The 17,777-nt window shown below is 38.0% G+C and overlaps 1 protein-coding gene across 1 annotated transcript in view; it reads left to right on the top strand.

Annotated features, from left to right (window-relative positions):
- MAN2B2 (mannosidase alpha class 2B member 2) overlaps positions 1 to 17,145 on the top strand; it is a 30,038-nt gene extending 12,893 nt beyond the window's left edge. Inside the window, exons 7-19 of the mRNA XM_082760250.1 lie at positions 2,394 to 2,592; positions 5,468 to 5,658; positions 6,534 to 6,720; positions 7,622 to 7,755; positions 9,868 to 10,124; positions 11,922 to 12,113; positions 13,062 to 13,314; positions 13,421 to 13,531; positions 13,631 to 13,823; positions 14,475 to 14,627; positions 14,979 to 15,085; positions 15,968 to 16,085; positions 16,916 to 17,145. Coding sequence (XP_082616376.1) covers positions 2,394 to 2,592; positions 5,468 to 5,658; positions 6,534 to 6,720; positions 7,622 to 7,755; positions 9,868 to 10,124; positions 11,922 to 12,113; positions 13,062 to 13,314; positions 13,421 to 13,531; positions 13,631 to 13,823; positions 14,475 to 14,627; positions 14,979 to 15,085; positions 15,968 to 16,085; positions 16,916 to 17,010 — 2,190 coding nt within the window. The 3' untranslated portion in view covers positions 17,011 to 17,145. The remainder of the gene's footprint in view (positions 1 to 2,393; positions 2,593 to 5,467; positions 5,659 to 6,533; positions 6,721 to 7,621; positions 7,756 to 9,867; positions 10,125 to 11,921; positions 12,114 to 13,061; positions 13,315 to 13,420; positions 13,532 to 13,630; positions 13,824 to 14,474; positions 14,628 to 14,978; positions 15,086 to 15,967; positions 16,086 to 16,915) is intronic.
- Positions 17,146 to 17,777: the final 632 nt, after the last annotated feature.

A 17,777-nucleotide genomic window follows, 5' to 3' on the forward strand; every position in this document is an offset into this window, starting at 1 on the left:
CTCTTGCCAAGCTACATACTACAATACTGCATCCTCTTTCCCTACCTTATATTGTCAATTTCAATGATATCTTTACATTACTGCTTAGCACAACATAATTCTGTGTTAACAAATATGTTTGTGTGACTGGAAAACGTACTAAGTATTAGGTAGACAAAGTATCTTTGAAACGATATGTTTTTTTTTGTTTTTTTTTTTTTTCATACAATCTTTGTATTTTAGTTAAAAACAGAAGCATATCCCAGCTGGGTCATCCAAATGTTTTTTTCAGCAATCTGCTATGTTAATTACATTCTCCATGTACAAACCACACTGGCATGTTTTAAGCTAGCTTTAAGTCGTTAGAAAAGAAAAACTTTGCCCAAACTGAATATACAGCCTGTTTTTGAATTTTGTTAGATGCTCTAGGTCTCATAATTACAATTAAAATGCATGTTCTCAAGGCAGCTATTTTACCAGAATATCTGTTGTCACAAAGAGCAAACGTTTTCTGATGAATGCAGTTTTCTGAGTCATTGTTGTTTCTCTCCTGTATCTGTGACACTGTTACTTATATTGTGCTGGATTTTTGTTATTTTCTGGTTTCGTTGTAGGTTGGGGCTGTGGGAGGGGAAGAGAAGTGGGCTATAACACTCTGGAGCAGTGGTGCAGGGACAGTTATGCTAGAATGGGAAGGAGGGAGTCTGGAATGGTGCATTTAAATTCCAGTTGTCTTAGTCCAAACCTGCAGTTTTGCAATAATGTAAGAAAATTTCAGTCTCTGATTTCCTGACTTGCATTGCTTTGTGATTATTACTCTGTTTAAAGCTTATTAAAGTTTGCTACCCATTCAGAGCGATTTGTGAGAAAGTGGAAAGAAATAGACATTTGGATACCTCTGTAGCTAAGCTTATTTTTTTTCATACTTACAGTTTGAAGTACTTGGATGTGGATTTTTTGTTTGTTTTTTTCCTCCAGTTAAGAATTGGAGGCACCTTCCCATTTCAGGTCAGACCTCACATCTAGACTATTGGCAGTTCTGTGATGATGATATGGACAAACAAGTGTGTGTTTGTGATCTGAAGAGCATGTTTGTGCAGGAGGTGCCACTGGGCTGTGGTGCAGTGTAAACTTTCAAACCTGCCTCTCTAGAGACTATAGAAAGATGTAGGTGGGGGGGAAGGGGTTGTCTTAAGGACTGGAACTGATTCTTGAGATCCCATTTGGCCCTTGTGTTTAAACTAGTAGTACAGTAATGCATAGCATTCCTATGTAAAGCCTTGCTCACGTAATGAGTGGATGCGATGACCAAATGCAGCAGGTTCTCCTGGATTTCCTTGTTCTGCAAGGCTGTTCCATGAAGCAAAATTCATTAATGAGTTAAGTCACCAGGTTAAAGTTACTGAGCTTGTTTAGGTAAAAGTTTGGGGTAAAAGATGGGATTGCAGGGAAAATAGAGACTCCTTGGACATCTTCTTTCAAACAGCTTCTCATTTTTGAAGACAAATCACTGAGAGCATCTTTATTTTGAAAATGAGATCAGATTGTTTTGTAGCACAAAGAGTTGACCTCTTGTGCAACATTTCTGTCTGAAACACAGAGACATGAAGATGAGGATGCATTAAGCTGATGTCAGTTAAGCTCCTGTTAAGCCCTTTTTTGGAGGGGAGAGGAGGGTTTCTTAATGTGTCACTGTGCTTCAGATAGATGCCTATACTGGAACACTGATATTCAAGAACATACATGCCATGGCTGAGTAACTCATTTTCCTGTTCAGGTGTACATGCAGATCTATGTATTGAGATTCCTTCTATAGAAGACAGAGGTTGCGCAAGCATACTCACAAATGAGGCTTTACTACATACACAGTATATTACATCACATAAAAATAGGATGAACATCAGAGGCACTGTAGTTTATCGCTGAGACAGGGGATCAGCAACACAGCGTGATGTTTGTACTGCAAGGTTCACTTTCCACAGAGTTTTGTTTTACATTATCTCCATACCACTTCCTAAAGCTTATTTTCGACTTTTAAGAACGCTAATAGAACTTCCTTGTTTTCTGGTGTTAGAAATGTAGTGTAAAAAGAAGCAAAGGCCTCTTTTCTATGCATATATGCATGCATTTCCCAATTGCTGCCACAAAATTTTACGTTCTTGCACAATGTGGTGCATCAACACACTTCTCCTTATCTGGAGGGAGCTGGTCAGCTGGTTATCAGCTGATCTGTGCAAGTGACCCTACCCCTGCGTGATGTTTTTGTAACAAAAAATAAAATAAAATAAACTTCTATATGGGCAGTAAAGATAGAAGAAATACCACTTCAGCATATACTGTTTAAAAAAAAAAAAAAAATCCTTCTAGATTACATGACCTGAAGTTATTTTACTGTTCTGTTTTCTGAATTTCAGGGCTGTGACAAACAGTTCTTTAATGCATCTGTTCAGTACTCCAACATGGACCTGTTGCTGGATTACATTAACAAGCATTCTGACGAGTTTGGAGTGACCGTCCAGTATGCCACTGTCAGTGATTATTTCCAAGCAGTTCATAGCAAAAATCTCACATGGGAAATCAGGGATTCTCAAGACTTTCTTCCATATTCAACAGGTAATTAAGTTATAAACTATGTAATACCTGTCCCAAGTGTATATAATTAATAAAGGGCAGTTGAAAAAATGAGAGCGAAAAGAGCAAAAATACATTCTTATACTTATTTACACTATCAGATTCAATAAAATTGATCCAAACAATTGATCCAAAAATTGATCCAATGTTAGTGGTACAAGAAAGATGGTAGGGCACTGGTTGGAATATTTCTTTGGGATAGCTAGAAGAAATGGCTGGAGGAAGAGAATTTTTTTGAAGAGATTTTTTTTTGAGTAATTTGGCTAATGTTTAGACGTAAAACTTGGAAATAATTGTTTTCTCTTTTTCCCACACATCAGCATGCACAAATACCTGTAGTCTCCTAGGCATTCTGCAGTATTAAATGTGTGTTAGACCTCTCCGCCTCTTTCCCTGAGGTGATCTGTGATAGCACACAGAGGTGTTTCAGGATCCAGGGAACTGAAAGGAAACCAATAAACCAAAAGATACCTTGAAACAGTTGGCTGTGTGACCAAACAGAGTAATGGCCTATTATTACTGTTTTAAAAAACTGGTTTGTGCACAAATTAGAGCAGAGATCAGAGCAGTGACACAGAGTAATCTGTGAATGTCTGAAGGAGAAGTGAGTCGGGTAAGGAAGGGAGAAGCAAGGTAATCTGAACCAGGAAATCTGAAATTCCTGGTTCCTTCTGTGTTTGTGTAGTGTAATATGGGTGGATCAAAGTGAAACAGTTGATGCGGAGGACTCCATGCATTTCCAGGAAAACTATATGGAATCTGGTCACATGGACTAAGTGTCTATTAATGCTTGGCACATACCTTTGGGTTTATTATAACATGAAAGGAATACAGTCTTTGAGCTCAAAAAAAATTTTTTATTATTATTTTTGATATCAAGTAAAGCATAATAGGTTAGAGTGACCAGTGGATTCATCTAAAAGCATGTTACTGGACAAAGCAAAACACTAGGGTAGATTCCCCCCCCCCCCCCCCCCCCCCCCAAGTTGTCTTATCTCTAAGAGAAAGTCTTTTTCATTAAAGAAAACTGATTTAAGTTCTGGAAGAAAATGCATTTTAAGTGAAGCCTCAAAAAGGAAAAATATACACTGTATTTCTGAAGTCCACTAGTACAATGCAGCTTATTCATTGAAGTTTCTTGTTGCTTGCTTGTTGCTTACTGCACGGTATCAGCTCTTCAGACAGAGCTGGGAGTATATGAAGGCAGGCATGCCATACCCAACATCCCTTCAATTGCTTTCTCCATAAACTTACCCTTGAATCTTTTTTTGTTTAGACCTCACATATCAAAGTATGCATAGAGAAAAGACAACAGCAGCTTCTCAGTTTTGAAACTCATTAGTTTGTTTCATTGCAGGGATAAAGTTATCATTAAAATACCTTTTTATATAACCGTAGCTAGCACTGTTTCATCACATTCTTGACACTGGATGTATATCTTGGACTATTATGACCTAAATTTAGCGTATATATCCAATATTCTGTAGGAAGTCTAACTTTTAGGTGAATAAAAATAACCATTGCTTCCTATGAATCACTGCATGGACTGATCCCTGACTCACTCGCCTCCCCTCAGGGATCATGTCATGTCTAACAATTTGCCGATAAATGCATTGCCAGCTCTAACTGCTAATATCCTTTCACGTCTGGGCTCTTACCTGTATCTTTTGACATAACATAGAGGCAGTAGTCACTTGTCGCTAGCTTGCATAACAGCAGCACCCATCATGTTCCAGGTGGGTGCCCACACATAGATGCAATCTCTTCCCCACATAGATGCAATCTCTTCCCCAAACATTTTACTGTGTCTTGCAATTGCAGGATAGATTTGAGTGCACTTTCTCCCACATACTGTTTTGCTTCTTGATGATTAATCCTCTCTCATTCTTTCTATGCCATTTATTATGAGTCACTTATTGGGCTCAGTGTCACTTCTGAAATATTCCTTGGAAACTCAAGTTTTAAGTCCCAGAGAAGTGTTTCCTTTTTATACTCTTCATTGTACCATGCTGCTGCGCATGTGCAACACTTGCTTGTAACCTTGAAAACTCCTTCAATTCCTTACATTTTTTCAGGCCCAAAAGAATGTCCTACAGTTTTTGACCAAAAGGTCCTATTTTCTAATTGTTGCTTTTAATTATGGGGTGATGGCAGACTGTTAGTTGTATGTATTCACTTTAGAAAGCACTGTCTGCAACTTCTTTCTGGAAAAACAATTCAGCAGTGGTTTATCCATTAAAAAAATGACTAAGATTTGGAGGGTTTAAAAACGTATATCTTGTTTTTCTAGTTTACTCTATGGGATACTGGAACACGTTAGCAGAAATGAACCACTGAAATACTTTCCACTGACCACTTGAGGGCATATTTTGGTGTAGTTTGAAGCACTGTAGTAGTAGGCGGTCATACCATCACATCACTGCATCGCTGTTTCTAGTCCATTTTGAGGATGTTAAATTTAAGATCAGCCCTTTCATCTGACTAAAGTTGGGAGTATAGAGAATTTATTTCAAGCAATAACCAAAGATTATAATCTACTTTCTTTATTAACTAATAACATAAAGTGCTTCAGTGAAACTTAAAAGGTGTTTTGTGCAGGTCCACGAAGAAGAAAATTTCTGCAGAAAGTTAATGTAGTTATGTAATGAGGTTATGAGGATAATGGCTTTGTATCAACAGTCATGTTGCTAGGCCTGTAGGAAAGGCTGTACACTTCCAAAGAGGGAAGACTATTCCCTTTGGTGGCTGATGTCTATAATTCACAGCAGTTTTTAAGTAAGAAGCTGTATGGTACTAGTCTAACAAGCAATAACTGAAATGCTTTTTTTGGCATGTATTGGGTCTCTTCAACTCTTAGAGCCATTTCAAGCATGGACTGGGTTTTATACTTCTCGAAGCACGTTAAAAGGAGTTGCAAGGAGAGCAAGTTCACTACTTTATGCTGGAGAGTCCTTTTTCACACAGTATGTCCGGCAACACCCAGAAAGTTCTATTTGCAAATGTGGAGCCCTAAAGCAACTTCAGAGTCTGAGATGGGCAGTTTCAGAGGTAAAGTTTGATTATTTTTTTATATTTTTAATAAAAACTATTTTTTGTCTAAAGGCAAAACTTTTCTTTTGCATTCCAGTTGGAGTCTCTCCATGTTGCTTTTATATTTTTAGCAATAATTTTCCTTTGTAGCAATTTGTGATTTAGCAAACAACTATCATGAAATGAGACTTCAGCCCCTTAGCCACAAATTCAAGATACAGTTGCTGGCAAATGTTTTCTTCTACTGGGGGAAGGGTACATGGTTCCAAACTTTAAGCATATGAGAGTCCTTTTCTCAGTTCTATTGTTTAAAAAGTGGTTACAATAAAAACCTGAACCCACTCAAAGTTGCTAATAATCTCTGTTTGTGCAAATTAGAAGAGAAAAGACAGATTTATTCCTTCAAGTTAAGCAGTTAAGTGATCAGCCTCATGCCATTAAGCATTTACAGACCATAGTCGTTTTGCTGGTAATAAATATTTTGTCAGTTAACTTATTGACCAGATATTAGTAGCAAATGAAAAACCTGTCTTTCTATGGTATTTATGCTGTATAGTTGGTTTTTATTTTTTAATTTGCATTTTTTTCCTCTAAATACGTAGCTTAGAAATTTATAAATATTAAAAAACAAGCATGTGTAGATGGAAATCTGTGTGTCTTGTCTTTGGCCATCTAAGGCCATTTAATTCTGATAGCAATATATTGCAAATAGCAATTTGGAATAGGCAAAAAGTGAATGGGTGAATATGGCTGCAATACCTTTTTTTTAAATGAAATGACTGTTACTGGATTGTGCTTTTTTTTTTTTTTTTTTTTTAATAAAAATATAAGGAAGGTTGGGGGGGAGGCAAACCAGTCGCATTGTAACCTTTGAAACTACTCTTAAACGTAAGGTCCAGCACCATGATGGCATAACAGGCACAGAGTCTCCCAAGGTGAAGAACATGTACATGGATAATTTAATGTACGGAATGTTCAACGTAAAGAAGCTAATGGCTTCCCTAATCTTTGACATGAACAACGCTAAGAAAAATGGAGACGTCTATTCTTCTGTTTACAGTAAAGACTCAAGAAAACCAGGTACTTTTAACCCAGCTTTTCCAATTTCCAGGGTACCTTATGAAAGTTAACGTGCTCTCCTTGGAGAGAGTCAACATGCTGTTCACCACTGAACCAGTGCTGGAAAATCCTGCTTGCCTTATGAGAACTGCTGGGCCTGAGGAAACTCACATGAATTTTTGAGCTCTCAGATCTCAAGTAACTGAAAACAGGACCTTTTAGCTGTTTGGCACTGGGTCAGAGCTCTGCCTATATCAAACCTGGCTCCTAGATTCAGACCTCAGCCATATAACAGAGGGGTGAAAGAGGGGCTGATCAGTCTGATTATTAAACAAAGCTTATTGCACAGCATAATCCTATGCAGTAAAAATCAATCACAGCTAAAGGTTCTTGCTATGGCATGCTGTCAGCAAGTGTAAAAATGTAGAAGAATTTTCAGGAGTCTTCTAAAGACTGTATTGCTTCTTTTTTTTCCCTGATTTCAGAATTTTTTTAAATTGTCAAATGTGAACAGTGCTATAGGCTGCACAGCAGACTAATTTGTTTTTTTGCAGGGTTGTTTTTAGATTACGCCTCTCATTTGATCTTCTGTATAACTCATAAAGTTAATACTGCATGACATTGAGTTGTGGTAAGCCACTTGTTTTCACTAAATGATTTTACATTCAACTCAAGTGTCATTGGCTGAACACAGGGTATCTTTTATTGGGTAAATAATAGGGAGGAAAAAAGCAGAAGTTTTTTTATGAAGTACTGTAAAATGTACTACTACTTTCAATCATAAAGTTTTACTGCAGGGTTTTACACTAAAATGTTGTAAGATGGTTGTAGTTAGATCTCTTAACTATATATTTCTAAAATGTGATGTTGAAAAGTAGCTGTAGTGACTGATAGCTCTTCTTGTTCCTTTGTGTACCCAAAGGTACTACGGATATTGACCAGTATATTATTGTCTATAATCCACTGGCATGGAACATCACCACCTTTGTCACTGTCTCTGTCAGCCACTCATCAATGAATGTGTATGATGAACTGGGAAACTTTGTACCAGCACAGGTACTTCACAATTTTTTTTCTTTCTGTTGCTTTTCTCTCACTTGCCAGTTCTCACTGACTTGATGCTATATGGTAACATATAATATTACAGTGAAAACAAGGATTACTTCCAGTTGGGGTTTCCTAGGCATCCTTTAAATGTTGTTTTTTTTCTTGCCTGTGCTCTCAACTAGAGTTCTTTTACCCTTAACGTCCAACAGGGCTTCCTGCTATTCTTGTCAGTTTGGTTTGTCCTTTGCATGTTTACTGTCTACCACGCTGCACTTCTCTTTGCTTTTTATTTAAAAAAAAAAAAAAAAAAAAGATTCCAATAAAGCCCTTTTGGTGTAAGCCCCGACCCTGTCCTCCAATTGACAGGTGTGTTTATACAACTAGCCTGGGGAAGGAGGAAAGATTTTAAAAGTGTAAGTCTTAGAAGCCAAAAAGGAACGGGACGATTAGCTGCCAAGGAGACCCACCTCAGTCTATATCAAAGTCAAGCTCCAAGACAAGGCCAGTTGTTCCCCAGGAGGGAAGAAGATGACCTCAAAGTGAAAGCTAGCACTAGACTTTCTCAGGAGTATCTCTTTGGAGAGCACGTCACCATCAATGGCTTGATAAACCTGTAGGAATGCCTCCTGCACATAAAGGCCTGAAGAGGCTGCACACACTTCTAGATGCTCCCCTGTGTCCCCAAGATGCCTGGTAGCTCAGCAACTTCTGCTGGCTGGACAGAGTTGACAGAGTTGCGAATATTAATGCCATGGCTTATTACTACCCACATTCGCCAAGGCACGCTGTCGTCAGGTGGTGATACACAACAGCTGTCTGGTGTTTCTGCATATGCACATAGTGATGGTATAAGACATCAGCCTCTTGGGTTAGTGGATGGTCATGCTTACCTTTCAGCCACTTAACCTCCTGGAATTCCTGTCATCTTAATTATTTTAGCCTTGTAACATACAAGTGGGAGACAGAAATGTATTTTAAAGCATTTATTTCAGGATTTAGGATGCCCTGAAGTCAAGCTGTCATTTTTTATTTGAAAGTTTTCTGTTCCAGAGTTGGTCTATGTTCTTTTTTTGCTAGAAATTACATATATGTGCACATGGATGGTCACTTAAGGCTAAATGAAATCTATTTACCAGTAAAGAGAAGGGGGTTTGGGATCTTTTTCTTCTAGTATGTGCTGCTCACATGTTCACTGACATCACATATTCCTTTCCCTTGGGAGAGAAATCTTTAGCTTAGAACCTTGATACAAGTATAGATTTAGGGAAACGAGGCTTGGCAAATACTCTGCCCCTTCTGTACCACACACAGGAGCTGTGTAGGGAAGGCAGAGAATAGGAGGTAGGCCCTCTTGGTACTAAGGACAGGAGGTCTGCGGTATGAGTAAGTGGCCATAGGCCAATCTGCAGTGTGAAGATAAAGACAACTTTAATTTCTGGTTAGTGGTAACTAACCCAGGTGTCTATGTAATCTGTACGGTATTTATGGAGTTCACTTTCTTTCACCAAATAGATAGTAACAAATTATATAATATTAATGGGAAGGATATGTGTAATTTAAAAAGTGATTTTATTAAATTGTATAAGGTATTCTGATATTCAATAGCACTGGTGTTCTCTTTACACAAAAGTATGGCACATGCTTCCACCTCCCTCTCTTTACGTCTTGCTTAAGGTGAGGGTGTGCCTGGTTGCTTTGTTCTCTTGCCACCAATTTTCTCGCATTCACAAGTGTCACTTCCTTTATGTTTCAGTCTGTTATGTCACTTAACTGATTAGATTTATTTGTGGTTATTTCTGCTTCTATATGCATTTTGCAATAGGATCTTAAATCAAGATCTGTGACCCCATGTTCCCATTAAAATAAGATCCAACTTGGACTTCGCTTAGCAACCCTCTTCCCTTCAGTACTGTGGCAAAGCTTAATCTGAGGTCACTTAACTCCTAATTAAAAGAAGCATGGATCTGCATTATAATTAGGAAGTGTAAGACTGACATGTTTAGAAATGTATTTTTCTAGCACTAGTTAATTTTCATAATTTAGGGCTTACAACATGTGGGGTCAGTTGCCTTGCTAATTAATTTTCTGTAATGGAGCATTGTTGTGTTTGTTAACTTCCAGATTCAAAGTTCAGCAGAGTCCCATTCTACCTATGACCTGTATATTCTAGTTGAAATAAGTGGTTTGAGCTACAAAAAATATATTGTTAAGCCCTCGAATGGCAAACGATCTGTATTTATTGGAAAATCGGTTAAATACCAGCGGAAAGATTCAACACGTGGGGTTCAACAAAGCCCAGATCTGCTTCCTGTGGTTAACGACTGCTACCAGATCATGTTTGACCGAAGCAATAATCTAATGCATAGCATTACAGACAGGTGAGATTGCCTGCTTTTTTAATAACATTTCAGATTCTGTAAAACCTTTTTGTAAAAAAAGAAGTCGAAGTACTCTATCATGTGCATTAATTCTGAGACTTCACTAACAAAGGGTTCGTTATAATTATTTTTTTTCTCTGCAGTTCACGTTTTCTGTAGAAAGGAGGACACTATCGTGGACATGATTCCATACTGTTTTTTGTGATGTTGTTGCCCTGTTTAACCATGCAGTCAGCATGAGATAGTGTGATAGATCACACTTAACTAGTAGATCAGAAGAATCTCATTTACTTTTAAACTAAAGAGAGGTATGACTGAATAATAAAGATAAGTAATCACATACACACCGCTTGCCCAATGAGCAGATGAGTGATAGAGCAAGAGCTTACTACTCATTAGTGTCTTGCAAGCCCTGTATCACTGTTTCTATGACAGGAAGCTACAAAAATTTTTTGAAAGGAAGTATTTTGGCAAATTCTACTTAATCAGGCAAATAATATGGAAGAGCAATCAAGATGGAGGTGAGATATGCATTTTGCAGCTTGTCTTTCTTAGCTAATGTGAATTGACTCATTTCTTGAGCTTCAGTGGGGCTCTGCTGCTTTTTGCCTCCTCAGGATTCAGATTCTCAGCTATGTAGTGCTGGAAGATCTGACCTCTTGACTGCAAGACCTCTTTCACCTTTGTGGTATTGTTAGTAACTCTGCCTCCTGTGAGTGAGAAATCATTGTCTAGTATAGTTAGAAATCAGCTCTAAAAAACATAGATGGGCGTGAGCCAAGAGCCCTGAAGTATTTTCTATATCTGTCTCCAGATCTCTTGAGGAATCCTTAAGGAATATAATAAAGGCGAACAAAAATCTGAATTCAAATTCCATTTTTCTTCACCCTGTTCTGGCAGGCAGCAAGAGCTGGAATTCAGCATGTAGGAGAAATGGGGTATTCATTTTCATTATACAGCTTCAGGCAAGCCCAGAATGTTTGGGTTTCAGCAAGTTTGTTTTGGAGTAGTAGAAAAGAGTGGAGCATTAGAGCTGGAAGTGCCCCCAGGAGTAATAGGAAAACTTGGATGTGTTTTGATCCTCAATTATTACAGTTCATAGGTTGCTATATTAACACTAGCTAAAACTGTTGGCAGTTTACATTTGTATGCCAGACCAAGTGATTTTTTTCTGTTTTGCCAGCAAGGCTCCAATAGAGGAGCAAAGCTGATGGCAGTAGCATCTTAAATTACCTACATGTGACTTTTCAAAGAGTGTTAAATGAGGTCCTAAATAATTTAACTGTAGGCTTTGGGGGAGAAAAATGAGACAAAGTATGTACCAAGTGTGTGACTTTTACCCTGTTGCCTGTGTGTTCTTGTTACCGTTGCTAAATACTGAAATCACTGTTAAATATGGTTCTGTATAGCTACAGAATCAGACAAAATAATCTCATTATTCATTATTATGTCATGCTGTACCTTATTGTTATAGAATGGGTCATTTTTGATCTTGTAGCAACTCTCCTTTGTACTTCAAAATATGAGGTAATGTAAGCATTGTTTCTCTTTTAACATGCTTCTGTTTTACAGAAGTATAAAATGGATGAAGCTCATTTTATTTACACGCTGACAGCTGTCTTAGCAGGGAGCACTTTAGTTCTCTGCTGTTCTCATTTCGTAAGTTTTGTCAAATCTGTTACTTTGAGGAAACAGATTTTTATTTTTTTACATTCCAAACCTCATTCCAGCTTTGCATCTGTTATGTACAAAATGTGCTTATAGGTAATACAACTTTTTTCCTCTGTGGATTCGCAGGGAGACTAACCAGACTGTCCAGCTGACCCAGGAGTTCCTTGAGTACCACGTGAATGGAGACGTGATGAAAGGACCCATTTCAGATAACTACTTATTTGCCCCAAATTCTTCTGCTGTTCCAGTATCAAAAGCAGTGGAAATGGAAATAGTTTTTGGCAACTTAGTGACAGAGATACGGCAATATTTCTACAGGTGCAGCACCATTACAGATTCATTTTGCTTGAATGTTTAATCATCTGTAGGTGCATGTGAGAGTAGCTCTGTGTAATTCCTCCTGAACAGTGGAGTCTGTGTTCTGTGAAAGCTTTAGGTAACAGAGCTATGCTTAGCAGATACATGCTAATGCTGAGAAAGTGCTTCCTTTAGATAAATCATATTACTGGGGGGAGGAAGGGGAAGATTGCTCAGTTACGTTTGCAGTTTGTTTCATAATGTAGTTCCTGCTGGAATCCTGTTTTCATTCAGTGCAATGAAATTCGCAGCTTATGTCTTCTATAAGAGTGGAATTTGGACATAATGGTTCATTTTCCTACCTGTAGAAATCTTTTTTATAAGGAAATTTAAGACAAAGAGAGTCCTACACAAGGACACTCAGGCTCCTTAATGAGCTAGTGACTTTTCTGTGTTAAAGTCATACCCATCTATAACGTCCTCACCTTCCTTTAAATCTGGTTATTTGATTAAAGCCTTTTGCTTTAAGTTACATTGTACAAGGAATGTAGCTGAGAAACACTGCTTGAAAACAGGATTTTTTCCATCAAAATGAATGTTGTGGGATTGAAAAAAAATACATAGGTAGAACTATGAGTATTCTTGTAGTATGTGTGTTGCTTAGGGAGTCAATTGTTTCTAAACTTAATTGTTCATGTTGAAGAAATACAGAGCTTTTCTAGTCAAATTAACAATTCTTTTTATACTTGCAACACTAAAGAAAATTGTCAAGTAATCATTTATTTCAGCTGAATATCTGTATATTTGAAAACTAAACTGAAAATAATTTCAATAATTACATAGGTTGAAGACAGGCAACAAAGTTGTTCTGTGTGTGAGATAACATCATGAAAGATTTGTAAGTCTTGACATAACTGGTCTAGTGCTCCGCTTGATAAACTGTGCATATCCTTTTTCTCCTTCTTACAGTAACATTACTGCCCAGTATTATATATATGCCATGTATACCAGGCTGTATTTGGTACCAGAAGGCTATGATGGGAAGCTGCTTTGCCATAGGATAGAGCAAGAATACAGTGTTGGGCCTTTGGAAGTAAATCGTGAGGCAATTCTAAGAACCAGCACAAATTTGAGCACTGGACAGCTACTCTACACTGATGACAATGGATATCAGATTCAGAAAAGACCATTCAAGACATATGTGAATAACACAGCAGCTCGGGTAAGTGACAAGGCATAATCCAAACTCAATCCAGTTTTTATCTTCATTCTCCATTACTTTTACCTAGGTTAATATCAACACTGTGTGACTTACTATGTGTTTTCAGAACTATTATCCTATGGTCCAGACTGCCTACATCGAAGACAATGCTACAAGGCTGACTCTGCTTGCAGAACGAGCTCATGGTGTCTCAAGTCAAGGGAATGGACAAATGGAGGTAACAAATAGGCATGTGTGTTGGTTGGTGTTTTTTTTTTTTTCTCCCAAGGAGAAAAAATGGCTGGTAACTGTTGTGATACTTACCTTATCAATACAGGTGATGCTTCACAGAAGATTGTGGAACAACCTTCAGTGGGACCTGAATTTCAACCTCACTTTGAATGACTCTTCAGTGGTTCATCCTGTGTTTTGGCTTATTTTAGGAACCAAATCTGCCACTACTGTTTTGTATCGGACAAGCCAGCAGGCTTTAGAACACAGGCCAATTGTAATGTTTGGACAATTTTCAGGTAACTCCTTCCATCCTCTGTGCTATCTTTAGCCTCTGAATGACTTACTTGTTTTGCTTTGATTTGTGCTGTTAAGTTTGTAAATGCAGACTTCAAGCCTCCTGTGTGATGAAGTTAGTATACAGTGAGTTAGAAGGCAGATTGAGAGACTGTTAATTACATTGCATTAATTTCAAATATGGATGTTGTCCAAATCTATGAAATGTTTCTCATTATGTAATTATCTCTTACTCCTGGAGGAGAATAAATTTTAAAGCATCTAATGAGAACAAAACGTCCACACAGGGAATTAGTGCAAAATAGGTAGTAGATCATACATCAGCTTCCTGAATGCTGAGTCTTTAATGACCTTTTTCAAGTCATTCTTTTAAAAATATTTGTTTGACTTGTTAACTAAAACTAAAGCCTGGTAGTGGAATAGCAACTTCAGGGTGCAGTGAAATCTGCTTTGTTGGAAGCTTCCCCAGCAGTTAAAATCATTCTGCTTTCTGCTTTGTATCTCAGAAGGCCTCAGAGGAGAAAGTCTAGCATCTGCTTTGGATCTGCCTTGGCAGAAAAAGCAAAAATCTCTTTACCCTTGCACAGTACTGTAGCCAGCCGTGTGTGTGTGATGGATGTTTGACGTCCTTTTTTGTTTCTTTTTGCATGGAGGAGATAAACCAGAGCTACCCAGACAACTTCAGCAGAAATCAGTCCACAGTTCTCCTGTAACTGTCCCACCCAATCTTCATGTCCAGACCCTGAGCATTCCAGGGTGGAGATACAGCTCTAATCATGCAGAGCAGGTCCGCAGCATTCGCATGGGTAGGTCCAAAATAGTAGCTGGATGTTATATTTCAAAAAGCTGGCTTTCTGTTTTTCTGTCTTCTGTGAATAATATATTTATTTATTCAAAGTGTTAAAATCCTTTATCAAGACAGTTAATTATGCCCTATGATTGCTCTACTCAATTACGAAAATGTCTCCTGTATGAGTTAGTGTTATGTTCTGTTAACGATGGGAATGAACTGAGTACTTCTTGTTGTTAATGCTCTAGCTAATCTTCCAAAATGTGAATTAAGTTCAACCCCTGAGAGTGTAAAACTCAAAAAATGCTTGAAAACTGTTTTTATTTTTCAATATAAGAAAATGCTTGTATTTTGTTTTCTCTTAAAGGTAAACAAGATGATGCAGACTTCAGTCGTGTCCTGCTAAGAATTAGGCACCTGTATGAAGTTGGAGAGGATCCTGTGCTGTCTCAACCTGTAACAGTGAATTTGAAGGTAAATCTAATCCTTCTGGGTTGAACAACACTGAAGGTGGTTTTGTTCCAGAGAGAACAGGTTGTACCATGAAATGTCCTGGGTGCTACAGACACCATGAAAGGTGGATATGATACTGTATGATCTGTATGAAAGGTTGAGATGATACAGTTACTACTGTAAATGTAGCCTCAGAGGAAAGCAGGTCTTATTTTTAATCAGCTTTGCACCATAGAAGCTCTTACTTCATATGAAATTGCCATAGGTACAGTATGATCTGCATAAATGTCTGTAGGACTGGTTCCATTGAGCTCTTGGCTGTATAACACTTCCTTAGCAGAGGGTGAGTCTATTTGGCTGTTTCTTTGGTTATGGCAAGTTGTACTTACAGTTAAATAAATGTGGACAGAATTAAAGAAAGCAAATATTTTTCCTCTATATTTTATTTCTGCGGGTTAATGAAACTTTCATCACTTCTGTCATACTGTGTATTTTGAGTTTCTTGTTTGTCCAGTCTTTCATGCAGAGGTAGATTGGTTTATAATACATGGCAGGTGTATATTTTAAAACATGAAATTGATTTTGATGACAATAACAGGTGGAACAAGGTGTAGTGTTCTCCATTTTGTTTTTAAAAGTTCAGTAAGAATTTCAGTTCTTGAGAGTTTAGTAAACTCGGAACTCTGCTACAACGCAGAGGAGGTTCTCAGCATCTCAGCTTCTTAGTTGCAGCCTGGTGAGTCTGTAGTTGCCTTTGTGTTGTGGGACCTAGCAGACTTTTGAAGTCTCTACTGCTCTCCTTGGCAGATTAGTGCTATAGATGAAGTTCTGCTCTGGACTAACTGTGTACTAGACCAGTGGGTGTTAAGCTAGTCTCAGCAAATTGTGTTTCTTTACTCGCAGTCTTTGCTGAAGGGATTAGGATCAGTGAAGTCAGTGGAAGAGCGATCACTCACTGGCACCTGGGACATAAACACTTTGAAGCGGTGGAAGTGGAAGACTGCACAAAATCCAAGCAAAGGTAGGTGAAGCAAGGTGGTTGGTGTCTGTATTACTGTTGAAGCTTGATAAGTTGTCTGATTGAAAATATTTCTGTATTTGCAAGATTAAAGATCTCTTCATCTGTATGACAAAGTGCCTGCAAGCAGTAGCATTTAGCAAAGACTCCCTGCAATCACTGATGGCTTTTTTTGCCTGGAAATGTCAACTCCAGAAAATTTCAAGCTTTTATCTGTCCAGATACAAGTGGCTACTCTGTGAAATCATATTTGTGACACCTTGACTTTGTTAGATGCTGATGAGTTGTGTTAACTTAAATTTAAGCCTATGCTCTGGAAAAACAGACAGCTGGAATTAAAAACCCACCGGTGTAATCAGCTTGAAGGACTGTGTGTGGATAGGATTCAAGTTAGGGCTGACACTCTGGTTAAGTTCTGTGAGTGACTTCATTTCTCATTCCAGTTAGTTGCTTGGACATTCTCCTTACTATCGCTTACCACCATATATGTGCCTTGTAAAAAGCTTGCAGACATTTTGGCCTGGGCTAGCTGGAAGTTCAGAGCTCTACTTGACTTGCAGCTAGGAACTTGCTTGCTATTTAATCACGATGAAGAAAAATGCATGACTGTGGAGTTGCTTGCATGGTATAAGTCAATATGCAAAAAGCAAATGTATATTTTAATAATATGCATAAGTGCATCTTAGGTCCCATGCTACTTATGCCTTAAGGAGAACCTGCTCAGACACTAGCTTTTATGTGACAGATGAGTTAAAACTTTTAAGATAGAGTAATATGTACATTTGAGTAAAGCTGCTGCTTGAATAAATTACCACCTTTTCTGTGTCTTACAGGATTCTCCAACAGTAGAAACATATCACAAGAATTCATAGTGACTGTTCACCCAAAGGAAATAAGAACTTTCTTTGTATACTTTCAAGATCAATAAAGTTTGATGTTATATTTCAGGACTGAATATGTAATAGCTTCCAGCTTCTGTTTAAAGACATGCGTGATGGTCTTGGAAAACATTCTACTGCTGTTAATGAAAGGAATAGCCATTTTGGAATAAACTCTAAATTTAATTAAACTGTTGGCCTGTGTTGTGGGTATTTTTGTTGGTTAATCACTTACAACGCGTGTTTTCTGAAATGTATTCAATTTGAAAATACAAAAATGACCTTAATGTTTCAGTGCAAGCATTCTTGAACACTTTCATATTTGCTGTGGGCAGTTTAAAAGTGACTGCTTCTATCATGTTTCATTGTGGATACTGTCAAAATTGTATTAGTCCACTAGTCTGGAGTTTTCTTTCTTACTGTGGGAGTTTCAAGAGTCTTTTCTCAGGGTTTTTATTGTTAGAGGAGATGACTTCCAAGTCACAAAGCAGACATTTGCCGAATGTCAGTCTGTTCTATATGACTGTCATGTTTTTGAGCTACTTTGTCTTTCGGGCAACAACTACAAAGCTTCTGCTTCCCTGTAAACTGGAGTTGAATATTCCTCTGCACTAAGGTCATTAAAATTGACTAGGTTTGCTTCATGCTCTCCCATCAGTCTTGTGTTCTGGGTAAACTGGAACTAGTCTGGGGATAGAAGATGAATTGCCACATGGCTCCTAACTAATTCATTACGTACCCTGAAGCAGGAGCACTGTTTTTATGGCACTGTGAACTTCCATACTTCTCAGGATCAAAGAACATGCACAGTAGTAAC

The sequence above is a fragment of the Aythya marila genome, assembly GCF_965140915.1.
Source record: "Aythya marila genome assembly, chromosome: 4".
NCBI classification, from domain to species: domain Eukaryota; kingdom Metazoa; phylum Chordata; class Aves; order Anseriformes; family Anatidae; genus Aythya; species Aythya marila.